The sequence below is a fragment of the Leuciscus leuciscus genome, assembly GCF_965113295.1.
Source record: "Leuciscus leuciscus genome assembly, chromosome: 12".
Classification (NCBI taxonomy): Eukaryota; Metazoa; Chordata; class Actinopteri; order Cypriniformes; family Leuciscidae; genus Leuciscus; species Leuciscus leuciscus.
Window position 1 is genome coordinate 29,165,189 of NC_138736.1, and position 23,240 is coordinate 29,188,428.

The window sequence follows — 23,240 nt, forward strand, 5'->3', positions numbered from 1 at the left end:
CTTCTGCAACAGGGATATGGAATATTATCAACATATTTATCTTACTCATATATTTATATTTATCTTTGGTTGTCACAGTAATGTTAATTTAGTCTGTTTTGGTTTCGTTTTTATGGACTTAGTTTGCTCATCTTTGTTTCCTGTTTCCTTTGTTCAATGTTCGTGTTTGCTCCTTAGCTGTCATGGCAATTCATCATTTGATTAATTTACAGGATACACATTCTACAATGTAGTGAAATACACTCACCTAAAGGATTATTAGGAACACCATACTAATACTGTGTTTGACCCCCTTTCGCCTTCAGAACTGCCTTAATTCTACGTGGCATTGATTCAACAAGGTGCTGAAAGCGTTCTTTAGAAATGTTGTCCCATATTGATAGGATAGCATCTTGCAGTTGATGGAGATTTGTGGGATGCACATCCAGGGCACGAAGCTCCCGTTCCACCACATCCCAAAGATGCTCTATTGGGTTGAGATCTGGTGACTGTGGGGGCCATTTTAGTACAGTGAACTCATTGTCATGTTCAAGAAACCAATTTGAAATGATTCGAGCTTTGTGACATGGTGCATTATCCTGCTGGAAGTAGCCATCAGAGGATGGGTACATGGGGGTCATAAAGGGATGGACATGGTCAGAAACAAAGCTCAGGTAGGCCGTGGCATTTAAACGATGCCCAATTGGCACTAAGGGGCCTAAAGTGTGCCAAGAAAACATCCCCCACACCATTACACCACCACCACCAACAGCCTGCACAGTGGTAACAAGGCATTATGGATCCATGTTCTCATTCATTTTACGCCAAATTCTGACTCTACCATCTGAATGTCTCAACAGAAATCGAGACTCATCAGACCAGGCAACATTTTTCCAGTCTTCAACTGTCCAAATTTGGTGAGCTCGTGCAAATTGTAGCCTCTTTTTCCTATTTGTAGTGGAGATGAGTGGTACCTGGTGGGGTCTTCTGCTGTTGTAGCCCATCTGCCTCAAGGTTACAAATGCTTTGCTGCATACCTCGGTTGTAACGAGTGGTTATTTCAGTCAAAGTTGCTCTTCTATCAGCTTGAATCAGTCGGCCCATTCTCCTCTGACCTCTAGCATCGACAAGGCATTTTCGCCCACAGGACTGCCGCATACTGGATGTTTTTCCCTTTTCACACCATTCTTTGTAAACCCTAGAAATGGTTGTGCGTGAAAATACTCAGACCGGCCCGTCTGGCACCAACAACCATGCCACGCTCAAAATTGCTTAAATCACCTTTCTTTCCCATTCTGACATTCAGTTTGGAGTTCAGGAGATTGTCTTGACCAGGACCACACCCCTAAATGCATTGAAGCAACTGCCATGTGATCTGGTTGATACCAGATTTCTCTGCAAGTTTAAACTGTATCCAGCAAGTTAAAACTGTGACAGGAGAGTCAGGTTCTGGAAAGTCCACGTAATGCATTCAGGGGTTTAGGGGATGAAGAGGAAGGCGCTGCTGAAACTGGCCCCGTAGAAACCACTATGGAGCCTGAAGTTTACCTTCACCCTAAATACAAAAATGTGAAAGTGTGGGATCTTCCTGGCATTGGAACACCAAACTTCAAAGCCGACGAGTATCTTAAACTGGTTCAGTTTGAACGCTATGATTTTTTCATCATCATTGCTTCGGATCGGTTCAGAGAATGCCACACTCAGCTGGCCAAAGAGATCATGAAAATGGGGGAAAAGTTTTATTTTGTTTGTTTCAAGATTGACTTTTGCATTACTGCTGAGAAGAGGAAGAAGAACTTTGATCAGAAAAGACACCGTATAACATCCGAAAGGATTGTGAAAATGGTTTGTACATGACAATTCGACTTTCCACATTGTATGCCCTTTTTTAAAGCATATTTGCTTGTGTAATAATAATAGGCTAGTAATAATAATGTTAATATGTATCTTTCTGTGTAGGTCTGAGAAAGATCAGCTTAAATCAGCTGCAGGAGAGGATGGAAAAAGAGCTTCCACAGCATAAGTGCACTTCCACTTACGATGTGGAAAGTCGAATTGTCATGTACAAACCATTTTCACAATCCTTTCGGCAAAAAAGCCTGTGTACATTTAACTCAATTTGAGTCAAATTTAACACTCCTGAAATGTATATACACTGCTAGGCAACTTTTTTCACTCAGAAAATGCTAGTAAATTTACAAAGATTTGCCAAGTAAAAACCTAAACATATGTATCAGTAGCTTTAATTAGAAATCTTTAAGTTAAATTTACTTGGAATATGGAATTAAGTAAATTTTACTTAACCTAGTTAAGTGAAAGTAACAAAGAAAATAAGTCATTTTAACTTAGCTAGTAAAAGATTGATTATTATCCATTTAATTGAAATTTGCTTTGCATTTCATTTCACTCAAACAATAATATTGAATTATACCAATCATTTATAGTATGTGTTTTACTTAGATTATCTAAGTAATTTATACTCCATCATGTCAGATGTTAAGCATCATGTGAATGCAAAGACCTCAATACTTGGTAGACAATACACAATGACGGTAACATTTGATGAATCGTTTTTGTGTTTGAATGTGTCATTTTGAGCAGAAAATTTACTCGAAATGTCACAAAATGGCAAGTTACTAATCCTGACAACAAAAGCAATGATAAAACACTGTAAATACAGCTGGAAACCAGTGAAAAACGAACCTCATTAATTATTCAAGGTCCAGTGCATGATGGGAACCCCAGTATCAGAAAAGTTGAGTAATTTTTAATTAATTTTATTGAGTTGATATTTACGCTTTCATTTCTACTCGCTTGAATGAAGTACTGATATGGAATTTACTTAGTTTTTTTAATTCTTGCCTGAACTAACTTTTTCATGTAAATTACATTGTTTTTTTAAAGTAGTATTTACTTCACCAAAAAATCTTTTTTTTACAGTGACTCCCTCCATTTTGGAGTTAAAATTACACTTTTGAAAGTGTGAAATATATTCATTACTCATGGAGTACATTTGAACACTTACAGTGTTCATTTTAACACTTACAAAATTCAGCTTTGATCACAGGAATAAATTACATTTTACTATATATTCACATAGAAAACAGTCACAATATTTCACAATATTACTGTTTTTTTTATCAAATCAATGCAGCTTTGAGCAGAAGAAACTTCTTTTAAAGACATTTAAAAAATCTTATCGATCTCAACTTCTGAACGGTAGTGTATCATTTTATTATGTAAATTTATTTTAAAAAATATTGAAACCAAAACATGGCATAGTCTAGTAGTGTGCAGGTAAAGAGGACCTCCACATGCTTTTACGAGTCTTCAAGTGCCTTATACTGTATGTAGTGCCCTGGTATATTTGCTATAGTTGCCCTTTTGGGTCTGCTGCTTTGTCACCCTCTAAATCCAGTATTACTCTTGTAAGTAATTTAAAGGAAGAATAGTAGTTTATCTCTCTTTGTTATATAACATTGGACTGAAAATGTATGTATATATGGAATTATTCTTTATCAACAGTTTTTAATAAATAGTATATGCATATTATGATCAAATATATCGTATATTTTGTATAAATTGTATAATGCGAGACTAACCAACTGAACAACCCCCCCACCCCAAAAATTTTTTTATGATGAAATATCTTTTTATGATGTTTAAATAAACATGTAGAAAAATTTGTATTTATGAAATGTGCTTTTTGACAAAAGGAATCTTTTCAGAAATAAAAGCAAAGCATTTAACCTACTGATTACATATAGTGCACATCAAAACAATCCAGAAAGTTAAATTGTCTGGGATCATAGTAGAATTTTGTTCATTTTAAAGTAAAAAATAAAGGCAAAATGCAAACAGTTGTTTTAACAAACTAGTTCTTTATTAACAAACAAGTCCCTTTACATCATAGGTTAACTTTTAAAATAAATGATGAAGGCACAATATATGCATTTCTGTCATCAGAATTATATGAAAGTATATGAAAGAAACTCATTGTTATACACAGAACTTAGGTTTCACTTTCAGATATTTAGATGTGTATATAATATTTTACCAGAATAAGAATGTTATTAACCAAATAATCGTCTTTGTTGCGATTTTTTGCTGCTATCCTTTTGAAACAAAGTTCCACCCGAAGCAATAGGCGGCGCTGTGGGATTCCCCGAGTATCCGTACACACAGTGGACACGTCATGCTAGCGGAAGACTAAAATCATCTGCGCGTGCGTTGAGCTGTCTTCGTAATTTAGAGGCTTAAACCAGCGGACGAAGGTAAAGTGGCTGCTAAATTTTATATTTAGAAAAAATATGTATATGCTGAGAATGACTTATGAAAACGCTTTGGTCTGTGATTGTATTTGTATATAAGTAAACGGTAGACGTTGTCTGTATAATAGTCGAATGCGAAGTACACGTAATCACGTCTGTCACCTTGCTTAAATGAATAAATAAGAATTTAATCATTCCACTAATTTAATTTATTTGTTTAACAGTTTTATTCTAGTGCATTAAATACAATTAGCCGCGTTCAGTACAGTAATGACGGTGAAATTCAGTAGTTTGTAGGGGTTGTGTGTGTGTGACTGGTGTTGTACACGTAAGCATACAAAATGAACTGTCTTTATTTTAAAAATATTAAATGCCAGTTTTAAAAGATGTATTATATTTAAAAACAGGTCTCTGTATTATGCAACCGTTATTTGACAACATGTGCCTTTTATTTGGAAATTTCATTCATCGTTCCTTGCATGCTGATGCTGCCTCTCATAGACTGCATTATTATAGCTCAACCAACTGTAAGACTGAATGTAAATCTCTGTTTTATCAAGTGACTTCATTCATCTAAACTGCCTTGTTTCTCTATTCACCACTACACACAGATGTAGGATATTGCACTAGTGATGGCATTTTTGTTGTGTCTTTTTATGCAACACCTTTAAATGTTGATTATCCTTGTATTTTATTAGCAGTTGGTCTGTTATGTATATTAAATATGCCATTTCCCCCACAGATGAGACTGCTGTGTATATTTGCTCTGGTTGCTGCGGTGAGTCTGGTGGCAGGAGAAGATGGGGCTCGTCTGTTGGCCTCCAAGTCCCTGTTGAACCGATACGCTGTAGAAGGACGAGACCTTACCCTGCAGTACAGCATCTACAATGTGGGCACCAGGTATTGTCCTCTTTCTCTCAGAAGTTAAGCACATAATTTTCAACAGATAGTGATGGCTAATGGAATGATTTATAATCTAGTTTATTGTATTGAATTTGTTGTTGTTGTTTTGCCTAGTGCTGCCCTGGAGGTGGAGTTGTCAGATGACTCTTTCCCCCCTGAAGATTTTGGCATTGTCTCAGGAATGCTGAATGTGAAATGGGATCGTATTGCTCCGTATCCTCCTAAAATCAATAGCTGTTCTGTTTATCCTGTTTTAAACTTTTTTACACACACATTCTGTGTAGCCTATATCTGTATACAAGTTTAATATAATAAATGTATGTGTATATAAGCTTAGTATAAAGATTTTTTTTTACACTGTTTAGGTGCATTCTGAGTTCTAAACACTCTATTAGTAATCCCATTAACCCTTCTGTCTTTACTGATAGCACTTAACATCATCAGAACTGTCACAGTGCTTTATTTACTTTTGCTCTTTAGTAGATTATGTTCCCTAACTCTTCCTCTCTATAGTGCCAGTAATGTTTCTCACACAGTGGTTCTGCGGCCACTGAAAGCTGGATACTTCAACTTCACCTCTGCTTCAGTTAGTTACCTGGCACAGGAAGGTGGACAGGTTGTGGTAAGTTGAGTCCTCCGATACCTTTCATATACACAGCCAGCATAAGGAAGACATTTTTTTGTTTTGTTTTTTTCACTGCCTCAATTAGCCATAATATGAAAATGGCCTTGATTGTAGCTTAATACACAATCATCTTATTCAGTCAGATTCAAATGCAAGTCAGTGAGGCTTTTTTTTACACCATTGAATATTTTTCTGCATTAAAGGGATAGTTCGGCCAAAAATGATATTAAACCCATGGTTTACTCACCCTCAAACCGTTCGAGATGAATATGTCAATCATTTTTCAGACGAACACATTTTCAGTTATTTTAGAAAATGTCTTAGATCTTTCAGTGGTTATAATGTCAAGTTATGGGGTCCACCTCCTTCAAGTCCCAAAAATGTGCATGCATCCTTCACAAAAGTAATCAATCCGGCTCCAGGGGGATAAACGAAGGCCTTCTGAGGGTGTAATCCGTGCGGTTTTGTCGTAAAAATATACATATTTAAAACTTTATAAATGAAAATAACTGGCTTCCGGCAACGGTTGACACGCGCTCACGGGAGATGGATGCCGGCGTAGGACGTAGCGTAGGAAGCGTTGTGACGTAGAACGAAGTATAACTAAATCAAACGCTACATCCTACGTCATACGCCGGCATCCATCTCCTGTGAGCGCGCATCGACCGTTGCCATAACTTGACATTATAACCACTGAAAGATCTAAGACATTTTCTAAAATAACTGAAAATGTGTTCGTCTGAAAAATGATTGACATATACATGTCGAACGGCTTGAGGGTGAGTAAATCATGGGTTTAATATAATTTTGGGCCGAACTATCCCTTTAATCTGACCATTGATTTTATTCTAATTACAATAAGTTAGATACACCAGACCATAATATTGAATGGTAATAAATGGTATGATAGCATTTTCTATTGTAAAATAGTGCAAAATATTTTAAATATATCAATTACTTGTGCTGCGTGGTACGGCAGCAAAGTTCCTTGATTATTATGCAGGAATGAGAGTATAGTTCCTAGCCATATCGGCCTAGAAAATCGCAACTTTTCATTTTCCGTCGGTCGTACACGATGTAACTACAGATGAGTCAAGTCTTAAATAGGTAAAATATCGAAACTCTTAGGTCATATTTTTGAGAGAGATGCTAACGGTCTAAACAGATTCAATGATCTATGCTAAAAGCGATACCGCCAGACCCGGAGATCGGCTGAATGGATTCGAAAACGGTAAAACTCAACTGTTTAACTCGAGGGGAGGAAAATTAGCCTATTTCCAAAAAAAGTGGAATGTTCCTTTAAAATTACAGTATTTAAAAAAATTTACTTAAAATTGTGCAAAATATTGCATTATAGTTACTGGTTGTTAGCTAAGTCTTTCTCATTCTTCACATCTCTCAGGTTGGTTACACAAGTGCTCCGGGTCAGGGAGGCATTCTCGCCCAGAGAGAGTTTGACAGACGCTTTTCTCCACATTATGTAAGTAACTCATCAATACTTTAATATGGAAAGTGGCCGTCAATGTATCCTGTCCTGTTATGATATTTAAGTGTAATTCTTTGTTTTCTTTTTTTTCCCCATCTAATAGTTGGACTGGGCAGCTTTTGGTGTCATGACCCTTCCCTCCATTGGCATTCCTCTGCTCCTGTGGTACTCCAGCAAGAGGAAGTACGACTCACCGAAGAGCAAAAAGAACTGAGATATCAATTACAATACAAAAACAGATCAGGGATCATTGTGTGAGTGTGGAGGGAGGGGGGTGTTGAGAGAATTATGGTGGGCTTAAAATGTTGTTTTTGAATACATTTAATTACCCATATTGGGGTAAATGGTCAATGATTTAACCAGATTTTAAGTGATGTTGGTCTTCATCAGATAATTTGTTTAAGAGATCTGGGGACGGAAGCATAAAGTAGGATCAGTGACATTTGCTTTTGACATTAAAGTGGCCATTCCATGGCGGCCTCAGGTGCACCATCTTGTTTTGTTTTATTTGTAATGATGCTCAAATGCTCAACTGTACAGCCCTTCATGATCAATGTAGGGCTAGTTTGTGGAAATAAAAAGGTTTTACAGAGATGCTGTTGTGTGTCTGGTCACTTGCTGAAAAATGCTTTCATCTGTGTTCTGTGATGTTTTTCTCATGCAGTGGTTAGTGCATTCTTGGCCTTATCATTGGTCAAAAAATTCTATTAAACACACTTGAGGCAATCATCAAACATTGGGTTGATTACAACTGACTAGAGAGGACTGCAATCCTTATAAATTCATAAGAAACAAATTAAAACAGTAAGCAATCTGAATTATGTTTAATCAAAATACAAAATATGTGCTGTGTAATTGAATATTTGAATGAGTGACTTAATCTGGATATATATTTTCCATAAAAAACAATTTAAATAATCCCTTGATGTTTGCAGATCATGCCTACGACCGTATTCACAAGCCTGCAGTTATATATAAGTTAAGTTATAAATGTATATACAGGTTATAAGTAATTGGTACAGATATGCATGTCATCATAATGTTTATCACTAAGCTTTTTTCTAAATTTATTTTATAAAGGATATGTTAACTAAATGCTTCTTTGGTGATTTTAGAGGTCTATACAACCCCGAGGTCAGCGTTTGAGGGGTGGTGGGGGCAGAGATGGTCTAGAGCTGGTAGGTCTCTGTGGAATCTGCTCATAAATAGAGCTGGAGGACTCATCCAGATGTGGCTGCTCTGAATGATGGAAACCAGAGCACTGGGTCTGAGCCATTAGTGGGGACACACCAAAACTCTGAGGGAAAAATCATAAATTTGATCTGTTTTATAATAGACAACACTGTATACTATACAGAATATTGCACATAACTTTACCTGCCCAGTGATCTCTGGTCGCAAAGGACCATGAGAAGATCTTGGGGGTGGTCTAAGAGGAAGATTAGGCCCGGGTCTTGGTACAGCACTGCCTTCTTGGGCGCCCTTAATGTTCACCTCTGAATACAGATGGTTATTTGGAACTTTCACTGAGGAAAGGATCAAAACAGATAAAGGTTTATCAAAACCAAATAAGTATGTTTAATTTTTTTTTTTTTATATGCTTATATACTGTATATTATTTCACTGACTCTATGTGGTTCTTTTGAAACCAATTCCAATCATTCTTTAAGTATGAACTACATAACAGGAACTGATTCAAATTAGCAAGTTTTGATGCCTGTTTTTCTCATTCTTACCTACATCTCCTTCCACCTGCCTCCTCCACCCCATGGCGTAGCAGTCAATCTCCTCAGGACGGCTGCGTATGTGTGGGGTTTCCTCATAGGTGTGCATGGGCTCCAGTTTCCAGTACTTATGGTCTGCTGCTGTTGTGTCAAAGCTTGGGATGGATGAAGAGGTAAAAGCAGCTGTCGCTCCCTGTTGGTCTGGGTGAGGGTGGGCACTGAAGTTGGGGGTATTTTCTGATGGGACTACTGCTCTGGGGGGTTTGTTAACTCGGGCATATGGGGCATCCACAGGAGGAGCTTGATCATCTGAGGGTCTTTCAGCAAGCTCAGAACTACCATTCTAGCAGAGGGCAAATAAATAGTGTGACTTGTTAGTGTATAATATAATAACTTTCCCATTAAACACTTTAAAAGTTACAAATGGAAAAAGTCATGAGCACAAGGCACAGGACAATAGAAACTTTGTCCAACAGCTATGTTAACTAGAAAATGGGAGTAGGTAACATAGCATTTTAAAGTGTTCACTGGTGGTGACAGCTATGGGGTTAAAAGAATCAGAGTCAATCGATTCGGGATTCAGATTAGCCGCCTTGTATGTTTTTCATTCGCTAAACTGAATCGACTCATGAGAATCATTCTTTTAATGCAGACTACACTGGTGGCGTTGTATGTTTGTTTACTTTGTTCATGCAGTCCGAGAGCACAACTCAACAGAAATGTCTTGCCTTCATTTCACCGTACACAGTGTTTTTATAGCATCACATATATAAATATGGTTCAATGAAGGTCATGATTTTTTATTTTTTTTTATCCAGCTTTATTAGCCATGCAAAACTCGCCACCTTGATGTTTGGATGTTCTTTGTGGTTGGCAAGGCGTTTCTATGCGGTTGATAAGGCAAGGAGTTAGTTTGTTGTTATGTTGTCTCTATGGTGATTTGGTTTGGTTGCTAGGGTATAACTAGGCGCTTTGTAAGGTTATTGGTTATAAAACAGGTTGCCTAATTGACAAATAAGCCCAATTTTATGATGATATTAATGTCCCCAGATATGAATTTAAATTAAGTTTGTTGGCTTTTTTTATTTATTTTTTATTTTTACTTTTGTATCATTCTACAGTTTAATACAAGAAATGTAAGAGGAAAATAAAAAGTCTGAGTTTTAGCTTTCATTGTCAGAAATTACTCACTTCAAAGCCAGGAGGCGCTGTGCACTCTGGCAACGAGTAGCTCTTTTTTAGTGGCTTTCTCACTGCTGCATACTGCACAGACTCTCCTGTAGCAGAAGTGATCTGATTGGAGAGGTTTGTGGGTAATGGAATCAGAACAGCTGGACCGATGGCCATGGGCAGTTTTGTCAGCTCCTCTTGATCAGTTTCTTTTCCATTTCTCTCTGCTTCCCTGTCCTTCACCTTCCACCTATTAATTTCCTCAAAGCCACCACTAGGCTAGATAGCAAAAAATACAGTATATGAAGTAAAAAAAACAAAAAAAACATCAAATTTCCCCCTCTCTGTATTAAAAATCATAAAAAAGTGTGTGTACCTGCATACAAGGCACAGTCAACAACTCATTAAAGGGCCCCACAGGATTATGGGTGTAGTAGCTGATTAGGTTGTCCAGACTTCTATGACGGCTGTTTTCTCCAGCAATTAGATATACACTACCAGATGCTCCACTCTCCTCCTCTTCAATGATAAAATGACGACATCGGTCCTCTCCTCTGGAGATTAAATTATTTTTTAGATTTTAAATGATAAAACAATAGATAAAGTAATGAAAAAAAGTATTGCAATTCCAAAAAATTGCTCAGAAAAGGGAAGTGTGAGCAGATGACACCTGATGACACTTCTGCAGCTTTTTAAAGATTAAAGAAACATTGGTACCCAGTATAGGAAGCGCCAAAAAACTGTCTTTATGAGTCGTTATCATTGACTCAACTGATTCATTCATACACTGATTTCTTGCAGGAACAAAACAATGGTCACACTGAGTGCACCTTGCACACTGAGTCCGAAATTCTCATCCGAAAATGTTCACACGTTAAAAAATAAATACAACCTCACATTGTGTCAATCTTGTTTACACACTGCCTCCGGAACTTTCGTCCGTCATAAAAAAATTCAGATCGGGTTCGATTTTCTGCCCTTTCTGCATACGTAGCAAGCATTTTAAGAGGTGTTTTGACAATTCAGAGCCACCGAATGACGAATACGAAAATTTCGGACTCAGTTTGCAAGGACCTAGGTAGCATATCTCAACTGCCGTCGTCTCAATTTGAAGGATCCTTGGAAGGCAGCCTTTGTTTCACATCCTTCATTTAAGCTAATTTTGAAGGATGCATCAAGTGTATCCTTCATGTCCTTCAATCACCCACAATCCTTTACACCCACAATCCAATTCACGAAAAAGAACTGATGGAAAATTAGTCAGTTAACACTACACTGCCAATAATATAAGCCACTAGGAGACCACAGACAGTATTTTTTTTAATACATTTATTTGATTAATATTTTCATGCCGTGGGGGCTGGAACATGTGTGACGTAGCCATGCACACTTACTAGACTTTCTCATTCTGGACTAGGAAGGACACAACCTTACTAGGATGCAGCCTTACATTTGAGAAGCACCCGAAGTGAATATTTTATTAGAGAGTCATTGAATCATTCAATCAACCAATTTATTCCAACACTGATTCAGACAGGAACAAAATAAGCCAGTATTATATTAGTGTATATTAGAGTTATATTAGTATTTTGTTCAAAAATGCTGAATTTTTTAAGGAACAAAACCCCACTATTATTAATTATTAAGGAACAGAACACCGTTGCTGTTCACTCTGTACATGCTACCCTTGGGAGATATCATTAGGAAGCATGGCATTAGTTTTCACTGTTATGCTGATGATACTTAGCTCTATATTTCTTCATGCCCTGACGAAACTTACCAATTCACAAAATTAACGGAATGCATAGCTGATATAAAAAACTGGATGACTAGTAATTTCAGAGATTCTAATTATTGGACAAAAAAACGTCCTCACGTAATAACCTAGAATACTGTCTAACACTTGATGGCTGCTCTGTCAAGTCTTCGTTGTCGATTAGGAACCTGGGTGTGCTATTTGAAACCAGTCTTTCATTTGAAAGTCACATTTCTAGTATCTGTAAAACCACATTCTTCCATCTTAAAATAAATCTAAATTATGTCATATACTCTCAATGACTAATGTGGAACAATTAGTTAATGCGTTCATGACATCAAGGCTAGATTATTGTAATGCTCTTATGGGTGGTTGCCCTGCACGCTTAATAAACAAACTACAGCTGGTCCAAAACGCAGCAGCTTGAGTTCTTACCAGAACCAGGAAGTATGACCAAATTAGCCCGGTTCTGTCAACACTGCATTGGCTCCCTATTAAACATTGTTTACATTTTAAAATATTGCTGATTACTTACAAAGCACTAAATGGTTTAGCTCTGCAGTACTTGAGCGAGCTCTTAACACATTATAGTCCTTCACGTCTATTGCGATCTCAAAATTACGTCCAATTGATAATACCTAGAATATAAAAATCGACTGCTGGCGGAAGATCCTTTTCCTATTTAGCACCAAAACTCTGGAACAGTCTTCCTAACATTGTCCGGGAAGCAGACACACTCTATCAGTTTAAATCTAGACTAGTAAAAACACATATCTTTGGCCTAGCATACACATAACACATTATAAACTTATATAAATCTCAATTTTTTTCAAGGCTTGCACCTTGGAACCTATTTCAAGGTTTGCATTCTCAAGCCACCAGGCACTGTTGTTGTGCAAATGAGTGGGCCAGAGCGCATTGAGGGCTTTCTGTTAGAACGGTGTTGTGTTAGCGGCCCCTAAGTTAATAACTAATGATCTTTGCGACGGAAGTGAATCAATCAAAACTAACTTTAACTGGACAATAACTTTATTCTAGAGCTGATTCTAGAGCAATCTCTGTTACTTTAATTTCCTATTATCACTGTAAAGCTGCTTTGAAACAATCTATATTGTTAAAAGTGCTATATAAATGAAGATGACTTGACTTGACTTGACTAATGGGCAAATGGATGATTCTGCTTTTGGCTTTGTTTAGGACCATTTTAAGCAGAGCAAAAATAGACAATGTAAATGACAACACTGTGTCCAAAATGTAAGTTACTCAATATTTATTATATGTTTATTGAACTACTTTTAAATCCACATTATTAAGGCCCATTCACACCAAGAACAATTATAACTACAACTATAAAGTTTTGATAATTGTTCTAATAGGGAATTAAAACTATACCATTGACGACAGAGAGGAACGAAATCTTTGGAATCACTTTCAGAACTTTTCTCAGCTGATGAATGATGAAAAACATTGACAGCCAATCAAAATCCACCCCACTTTAAAGAGCTTGAGCATTTAAAAAGTGGCAGACAACATGACTGCAGCGTGCGCTTTAATAACCGTTATGTGGTATGTTATGTAATATAGTTCCCTTTCGTACAGTCACTATGAGTTACGTCAGTGACTGACGAAATTGTTTTTTCGCTTAGAAGCCTATCACCTTCGAGTTCTACAACACAAGCCAATGGCATGAGAAATGCCATCAGTCTTTCCCACAGTCATCAGTCACTCCCACAAGCCATTCTGAATTATCTTCATTCTATGAGACGAGCGGCTCGCAGTGTGTTGGTGCAACGGCGCATTCCAGCGAGATCACATTGCCTGCTGCTGATCTGTGCAGTGATCTGCTGACAGTGTGTGTGCTTCTCCCTGGGTGTTTCAGCACTCTGCTGAGCTTTTTCCTCTGTCTAAAAGAGCTGCACGTGGCACGTCTTTTCAAGACGGCTCACCCGTGTGTTTTCTGGATGTGGCCGCGTGATCCATCTGCCTAACGGTCACAAGCGATGTTTGGCGTGTTGGGCTTAATCACGCTTGGCAGCGCTCGTGGATGAGTCATGTTTTCATTGCAGGAACATGACCATTGCGATGTTTAGATAGAGACTCAATGATCTCCATGTGGGTAGAGTCCCCTCTGCCACACCCCAATCTATCTCTTACTCGAGAGGGGATACTTTGGCTGGTGGCCAGGGTGATCTGAGGGTTACGGTGTGGCATAATAACCGACAAGTCATTCCTCGGGCCACGCCCCCCAAACCGTGGAGTTTCCGTGTGTGCCTGGTTCCTCTCGGGGACCCAGTGTTTTCATTCGGGGCTCCGGCAGATGATATCATGTCATGTCGCTCACAGCATCCCAAGGCAGGCTTGATTCCTCTGGAAATGCCTCTTGCTCTTCCCCTCGGGAGTGCCAGCTTTAGATCCCTTCACAGGCTCCGTTCAAGATGTTGACAGCAAAATGCATCTCCGAATGTGTTTGTCCGGTGGATTGGTTTGCAGCGATCTTCGGGTCAACTGGGAAAAGAGTAAACTCTCCCCCGTGCAGACAATCTCTTTTCTCGCTATGGAAATCGACTCCGTCGTCATGTGCGACTCCTTGCCTGAGACAGTTCGAGGGCAAGAGTATGATTATTTCAGAGGCTCCTGGGGCATATGGCGTCCGCAGCAGCAGCTACGCCGCTCGGACTGCTTCATATGAGGCCGCTTTAGCACTGGCTTCGCGATCAAATCCCGAGGTGGGCATGGCAACCAGGCACGCTCCGAGTACCAGTTACTCCGACCTGCCGTCAGACCTTCACACCGTGGGTGAACCTCAGCTTTCTACGGGCCGGAGTGCCCTTAGAACGAGTTTACAGGCATGTTGTGTCAACAAATGCCTCCACCTCGGGCTGGGGTGCCATGTGCAATGGACATGCTGCCGCGGGCTCCCGGACAAGACCCCAGCGCCTTTGGAATGTCAATTGCCTCGAGTTGCTGGCATTACGTTTGGCTCTGCTTCCGTGCGTTGCTCAAGAACCAACATGTATTAGTCCGGTCAGACAATACTGCGACAATAGCGTACGTCTACCGACAAGGTAGTCTGCGCTCCCTCTGTATGTCGCAACCCGCCCGTCACCTCCTCCTATGGAGTCAGAAGCATCTGAAGTCACTTCGAGCCATTCATATCCCGTGAGACCTGAACCGTGCAGCCGACGAGCTCTCACGGTTTCAGCCCCTCCCTGGCCAATTCCTCTGAGGAAGGACCTCCTTTCTCAGAGGCGGGGCACCCTATGGCACCCTCCGGTGGTGGCTACCATCACTTCTGCTAGAGCCTTGTCCACGAGACACGCCTATGCATTGAAGTGGAATCTCTTCGTCACCTGGTGTTCTTCTCACCGAGAAGACCCCAGAAAATGCCCGATCAGTGTCGTGCTTTCCTTCCTGCAACATGGGTTGGAGCGAAGGCTGTCTCCCTCCACCCTCAAAGTGCACGTTGCCGCTATCGCCGCACATCACGATGCAGTTGAAGGTAAGTATTTGGGGAAGCATGACCTGGTCATCAGGTTCCTTGGAGGGGACTAAATCCTCCTCGCTCTCTTCTTATACCCTCTTGGGACCTTGCAGGGGTGCTATCTGCCCTGCGAGAGCTCCATTTGAGCCATTGCGGTCAGTGGAGCTTAAGTTCCTGTCCATGAAGACAGCGCTCCTGACGCTTTGGCCTCAATCAAGAGAGTAGGGGACCTGCAGGCATTTGCGGTTGATGAAGCGTGCCTGGAATTCGGGCTGGCTAACTCTCACGTGATCCTGAGACCCCGGCCTGGATACGTGCCCAAGGTTCCCACCACTCCTTTCAGAGTTCAGGTGGTGAACCTGCAAGCGCTGCCCTCGGAGGAGGCAGACCCAGCTGTGGCACTGCTCTGTCCAGTAAGCGCCCTCCGTGCTTACGCAGACAGAACGCAGTGTTTCAGGACCTCAGACCAGCTCTTGTCTGTTATGTGAGAAGCTGAAGGGAAAGGCTCCCTCCAAGCAAAGTTTGTCTCTCTGGATAGTGGACACCATTGTCTTGGCTTACCAGATGCAAGGCCGACCATGCCCCCTTGGTGTGAAGCGCATGGCGCCTCGCTGACAGACATTTGTAGAGCTGCAGGTTGGGCGACACCCAACACATTCGCAAGATTCTATAATCTCCGAGTGGAGCCAGTGTCCTCCCATGTACTGGCCCCCAGTGGCCGGTATTAGGACCCGCTCTGTGTCATCGCTTGCTGCGCCATTCCACTCCACGGACTGGATGTGTGCGCTATTCACTCAGATGAGTTCTTCCTTCCAAGACCCTGAGTTCTTCCGACACTGATGATGCCGTCACCTGAGTGCTGCCAGTTGCTCAGCCGTCGTGATTGGCTAGGTGTTCCATGTGCATGGTTCCCCCGTTGGGTGACCCCAACATGTGTATTTTCCACGGTAAGTCTCCTCCAAGCTTGTGTCTTTCCCTCTCTCTCAAGGTTGAAACATTCCACCCTGTGAGCTGGATACCTCTGTGTCTTCCATATGCATCCTGTACTCGGGTCATATGTGTATTCTAAGTCCACCCTACGGGTAGGAGTTGTGTTACATATTCCTATGTTATCCAGTGTACCTTGGTATTCCTGTGTTAAGCCTAGCCCTTCGTCCGTGCTAGTCTCACAACAGGGAGCTCAGTCTTGCGCAGGGCACTGGAAGACAGCCGATGTGGAGTGATTATACTGGGACCCCCAATTTCATCAGTCACTAATGTAACTTGTAGTGACCATTAGAAAGGGAATGTCTCAGTTACGTATGTAACCCTCATTCCCTGAGTAGGGAACGGAGGCGTTACGTCCCTCTGCCACAACCGCTGTACCGCTGAAATGGCCTGGAGTTCAGTCTCGGCTCCTCAGCGAGGAAACATAATACTAGATTGCCGCAGAATTCCACAGACCCATGGCATTTCCCATGCCATTGGCTCGTTTTGTAGAACTCGAATGTCAAGTCAAGTCAAGTTTATTTGTATAGCGCTTTTCACAATACAGATTGTATCAAAGCAGCTTCACAGTATTAAATTAAAATAATACAACAAAGTTTGTTTCAAGAGGAATTTATTGATTGATAAAATTAGAGTAAATATCCCCAAAATATCCCCAACTGAGCAAGCCAAAGGCAACAGTGGCAAGGAACCGAAAAACTCCATCAAGTGACCTAATGGTGTCCTAAAACTCCATCAGGAGACCTAATGGAGAAAAAAAACCTTGGGAGAACCCAGGCTCAGTCGGGGGCCAGTTCTCCTCTGGCATTTATGAGCTAGAGGACGGATTGTAGTTTGATCTGTAGGATTATATGAATGCCTGGCTGAAGAGATGCGACTTTAATCTAGTTTTAAACTGGGAGAGCGAGTCTGAGCAACGAACAGTATCAGGAAGACTATTCCAGAGTTTTGGAGCCAAATGTGAAAATGCTCTCCCTCCTTTGGTGGTTCTGGATATCCTAGGTATGACCAAAAGCCTTGAATTTAGTGATCTTAAAGAGCGCGATGGATTATAGGGTGATAGAAGATCCGTTAAATAGACTGGAGCTAAGCCGTTTAGGGCTTTATAAGTCAGTAGCAATACCTTGTAATTAATACGGAACTTTATAGGTAACCAGTGCAGTGATGATAAAATAGGTGTTATATGATCATATTTTCTTGATCTCGTAAGAACTCTAGCGGCGGCATTTTGGACTAACTGTAGCTTGTTTATTGAGGATGCAGGACAACCAGCTAATAAAGCATTACAGTAATCCAGTCTCGAGGTCATGAATGCATGAACTAACTTTTCTGCATCAGAAACTGATAGCATATTACGTGCTATCAGTAATATGCTATCAGAATGTGATGGGCTTCTAAGCGAAACCCCAATTTCGTCAGTCACTGACCGACGTAACGTCTCCGTTCCCTACTCGGGGAACGAGGGTTACATATGGAACAGAGACATTATTGATATAGTTATCTTTATAGTAACATAGTGTGAACAGGCCTTAAAGGGGTGGTTCAGGATTTTCGACATCGGACCTCATTTTCAAGTGAGCCTGGTTGTTATTCATCAGTGGAGACAGTTTTCAAAAAATTTCATCCAGTCCTTACTTTTGGATAGTTCACTGGTGCTAGGCTAGCACGAGTCAACGGTGCACGTTAGCCTGCCATTAAAAACAGTTTTACCCACTCCACAGTACACCAAAAGCAAATAAATGATAACGCCAGACTATCGATGTAAATGTCTGTTGAGAGAATAATGTTAGAAATCAAACTACCCTTTCATCACATTGCATTAGTTATAATTTGTTCCCTGTATTTATAAGCAGTCTACAGCAGCGGCGGAGTTATATTTGGTTACCTAGGAAACCGAGAGAGCCGGTCCACATAACAATCACGCAAGTGTATTTACCTGCCGATGATGCTGAGACTTTTGCCTGAGATGCAAGAGTACTTTGATTTCTAACATTATTCTCTCAACAGACATTTAAATCGATAGTCTGGCGTTATAATTTATTTGCTTTTGGTGTACTGTGGAGTGGGTAAAACTGTTTTTAATGGCAGGCTAACGTGCACCGTTGACTCGCGCTAGCCTAGCACCAGCGAACTATCCAAAAGTAAGGACTGGATGAATTTTTTTGAAAACTGTCTCCACTGATGAATAACAACCAGGCTCACTTGAAAATGAGGTCCGATGTCGAAAATCCTGAACCACCCCTTTAAGAATGACATTTTAAGAATGGTTTTCAGTGTCCAAAATACGTATCAGACAACCAACCGTATGAGTGAAAGTAGGCCTACCTGTAAGACAGCACAAAGCCTATCTTTGACTCGCTGAGTCTCAACAGGAAACAGCCTTGCGGCTTATCCTCCAGCAGCTGCTCCGCTTCCCTGAGAGAGTGAGAAAGACAGATTGTGTGAAAATGTAAACCGAGTAGTATGTGTTTGACACTGTTTCACACCTGTACGTGTGCAACTTTGCTTGTGCACCTGTTTTTTCTGTAATATTTTTTACAGAATATTCCAATGTGGGTGTAACCTGCGTGTAGCAAAACCATGGAGCCAGCAGGGGAGAGGCTGTCCGGGTGAGTGCAGTCGAGGCAGCTGCGTCCTTTCAAACCACAGCAGAGTATGAGCTCGAAGAGATGAAGTCAGGGCCTCCAGGGGCCCCACAGGACCCAAAACCAGAGCAGGATCTAATCGTTTCACTGTCGGCTTTAACATAGAGAATCCAAGTATGATGTGATTTAGATCATTTAAATGTCGAAGCATTTCACATGTACCTTTGTTATACAAGAAAATGTAATACCACACTCTTAGAAAATAGGCTCAAAAAGCTATTCATGGATTTCATCAGGTCCCTTTCCACAGGTGTATTAATCAAGCACAATGCAGTCTGCATTCATAATCTAGGTGCTTGATTTTATACACCTGTGGAAAGGGACCTGATGAAACCCATGAATATATAGAACCCTAGGGTTCTTGACTCAAAAAGGTTATAAAATGTCATAAATTATTGCATAATACTTTAAGGTTTAACAGATTATTTAATTTTTTTCTAGTGATAAAGTAGGTTTACGAGCTGTTTAATTAATAAAATTTAACCAAATTAATTCAAACAAAATTATCTAATTAAAACTAAATCCATAAAATGATCACATGATGGGAACCTGAAGATCCTGACAGAACCCTTTAAGGTTAAATATAGAACCTTTTATTTTAATAGTGAGTACTGTGTATATGAACAAAAAAATCGCATGAGGAACATGAGATGTAAATAGACCTAAAGATTAAGAAGTGTGAAGAAGTGCGCTACAAAAATTCAAATGAAACTAAAGTAATATGGCTTCAAAAGTCCCCACATATTGTTGTAATATGCAAATAATATTTACAGGGCATATCGCTCTGTGATTAAAGAAAACGTTCATGTCAACTGCACACGACAGACGTTAAACATCACATGAAATCTAACCAGTTAGTTTTCATCAATTATTTGAGACTACTTAAAATATTGTACATAATATATTTGCCTAAAAGTTAAAAGCGTCGGTGTGACCTTGTTGTATGCTGTACTGACCAATTTACTATTTCTTTGCTTCAAAAGGCTCTTCAGAGATAATGTAGAGCAGCAGAACCGCTGACAAAAGTCATCTTGTTTTGAGGAAATTGTAGCGTATGCATATTTTATCTTTGAGGGCGTTGTAAGGTTTTTGCAAACCTCAAATGTTTTTTCAAATGCATCTATATACAATATATATATATATATATATATATATATATATATATATATATATATATATATGCATTTAAATATGAGATGTTGAAGTGTTGTATTTAAAATCATTAAGAAAATCTATACTAAATTAATATATAAATGAGAGGTAGGCCTACAATATTACAGACTGCGGGTAGTTTAAGTATGTTAAGCATTATTTAAATTTTTTAATTCAATATTGTGACTTTTTAAAGGTATTTCATGGAACAGGGCTTTTCAAACTTTTTAAGTCATGTCTACATATCTTCACCTCATTTTCTTTCTGCTGGCCCTGGTGTAATTGCTCGGCCCCTTGTTGTGCTGCGGGACGACACTTTATGCTCCGCCGGGGTTTTACTGGAGGTTTCTTGGTTGTGGGATTGTTCTCTGGAGCTACACATGGACGGGGCTTTGGTATTGGGTGATGGACAGAAAAAGCGCTCAGTCGCTCTTCTCTCTGCCGAGATTCAGCATCTGTACAGCAATACATTTACTCATTCTCACACAAAACAAGGGCAGTTTGATCATTAAAGCATCGACGTAAATAAAAGTAAATAAAAAAGATGGACATGAAACAAATTGAATTTGTTAAAATGATTATCTTAATAGATCCTTCAGCCTGCTGCCTGCTGATTTGAATTTCCTTTCAAATCTATTTATCTGTAAATACATTCAGATTCTTTATATGAACATAGCAGATGTCAGTGTGTGAGCTTAAGAAGTTGAGATGTAGTTAGAATAACAGTAGTACAGTCAGGCTCAAAATAACCCCTCGAACGGAAATGTCACTTTCTTTACAAGCACGTCACCAACATGCATATCTGTAGAACTTTTACACATCAAAGAAATCAAAAAAAGTAATAATGTTACAAATATTACAGGCTCCATAGCACTAATGCTGTTGAAAGATTATGTGACATACAGTCAGAATCAGATGATGTTTTTTGAGAATTAGTCTAGAATATTGAGGAGTAGGTTATTATGTAGATTTGTGTTGATGTTTTGTACAACAAAAAGTCTTGGACAATTCTGCTTTTTTGTCTCAATTCTATAATAATGCTAGATTGCCTATAAACTATATTAACACATTAAAATAGAATAAGCACATGCAGCCTGAGCAAGATATAGCTTCATTCTGATCGTAAACCTATATGTTGCATGTAGTTACTATAGTAATAACAATAAATTATGGATAATTAATGCAACTAAACCAAAACCAAACCCTAATCCTAACCCTATAGTAAGTACATGTAGTTACTTAATAATATTCAGTACTTAAATGTATAATTACAGTGTAACAAAGACACCTTAAAATAAAGTATAACCAAAAGAATATTTAACTTCACAAAATGATCAAATAAAAATGTATAACCTTGAGAAAATAACAGTTGTTTCTGGCATTCATATTTTAATGCTTTAAAAGAAAGCCTTTCCAGTTGTCAGTGTATCGTCAGAGAAAGCAAGTAAACACAACATCTCAAAACCATCAGGATTGTGTTTTGTTATTTCTATACTAAAACAGTCAATTTCTACCTGAAAGAATGAGTATGTAAGTTCAAAAGCTGGTGAGAAATAGCTGACCTTTAATTTTTTGGTAGTCAAAGTCCATGCTGAAGCGCAGGATGTAAAACGCTACCTCTTCCTATCAGATCTTGGGTGTTTATGCCTCATCCTGTTCAAATGCATGTGTGTGACAGAGCGAAAGAAAGCGGAAAATAAAAGGTCATAAGCACATAACCAATGGTAAAGTGCAACTGATTGTGATTGCATGCAGTTTTCAATTTCAAACTCCTTGTGAAATATCCAGCTGATGTAATAAAGCTCAAATAAACAACCGGACCAAATTACGCTGATTTTCAAAAAGCTGCCATGCATGCAATATGCCACAATTTGTTATTGTTTTAATCATTTGAACTACCAGCACATAACTACCAAATTATTCAGAACCAAACCAATTCTTTAAAAAAGATATGTATTAATATAACTTGCAAACATGATGTCTAAAAGTGGAGCTCCTCTTAAAACTACTCATTGTATCATAATACCCTGTTACTGCAGTGTTATTTGGGTCCTGTAGATTTTTTAGGTTGATGAATGTCTGTCAATAATACACTAACTCTTCTTGTTTAAAACTCTCTTCCATATTCAACACAAAATCTGTCAATCTGTATATATGTCCACGTTTATTTATGTTTAAGCATAGTGAGTATGTTGTTAGGGTGTGTGTGTGTGTGTGAGAGAGAGAGAAGAGGCAGTTGAGGTGTCATGTGACGTTGTGACTTGCTCACCACACAGGATGAGAAAGAACGACCTCAATGAACAAGAGAGGTGAGGAAGACAAAAGAAATATACTAAGAGTAGATGCGCCCATCACCCACAAGCTTGGTGTTCGAGTCTGTAGGACCCATTTTCATTTTGTATCCCCAAAAAAATTATACGATTAATTATTTTTTCAAACTCAGACTCATTGGCCTTGGCTCATTTTCTGTGAAGAATATATATCTGAAAATATTTTCAATGACCACACACTGTACACACCCCCTACACATTTACATTACACACATGTTTGGCTAATAAAAGTGTGGAAATTGTAGGAACTGTGTACCTTTACTCTGTCCTCCTCCTGTCAGGGCCTACTGTTATTGTGTGTGTGTGTGTGTGTGTGTGTGTGTGTGTGTGTGTGTGTGTGTGTGTGTGTGTGTGTGTGTGTGTGTGTGTGTGTGTGTGTGTGTGTGTGTGTGTGTGTGTGTGTGTGTGTGCGTGCGTGCGTGCGTGCGTGCGTGCGTGCGTGAGTGTGCGTGTGTGCGTGCGTGTGAGAGAGATTGTGTATGTGTGAGTGAGTGTGAGTGCAAGAGTGAGTTTTGTGTTTCTACCCCTGCCGTTCCCGCACAGGGTTGCAATTCTTAAATGTGATCTACCAAAGGTAAAGAGAACATATTAACCATATATGCTGTTTATATTGCTTGTAATTGGGATGAAGTAAACATCTGTTGAGTATTTAACACAAATTGTTTGATTATGTTGAATTAAAAACCCCAAAATGCAGCGGGTCCACCAGATCCACGAACACTGGCTGAATA

At 39.5% G+C, this 23,240-nt stretch overlaps 2 protein-coding genes across 2 annotated transcripts; one reads left to right on the top strand and one right to left on the bottom strand.

The window, feature by feature from the left end:
- The first annotated feature begins 4,139 nt into the window (after positions 1-4,139).
- ssr2 (signal sequence receptor, beta) lies at positions 4,140-7,856 on the top strand. Its single transcript, XM_082185110.1, has 6 exons — positions 4,140-4,253; positions 4,993-5,150; positions 5,268-5,366; positions 5,667-5,775; positions 7,181-7,258; positions 7,368-7,856. The coding sequence occupies exons 2-6, from the start codon at positions 4,993-4,995 to the stop codon at positions 7,476-7,478; spliced, it is 555 nt and encodes a 184-aa protein (XP_082041236.1). The 5' UTR covers positions 4,140-4,253; the 3' UTR covers positions 7,479-7,856.
- Positions 7,857-8,069: 213 nt separating this feature from the next.
- Positions 8,070-21,875, bottom strand: LOC309510351 (uncharacterized protein). The gene is made up of 9 exons (XM_082185102.1): positions 21,742-21,875; positions 20,432-20,634; positions 18,946-19,121; positions 18,708-18,797; positions 10,535-10,712; positions 10,180-10,437; positions 9,001-9,331; positions 8,642-8,790; positions 8,070-8,561 (listed from the first exon to the last, which is right to left on the bottom strand). The coding sequence occupies exons 1-9, from the start codon at positions 21,767-21,769 to the stop codon at positions 8,400-8,402; spliced, it is 1,575 nt and encodes a 524-aa protein (XP_082041228.1). The 5' UTR covers positions 21,770-21,875; the 3' UTR covers positions 8,070-8,399.
- Between the last annotated feature and the right edge of the window lie 1,365 nt (positions 21,876-23,240).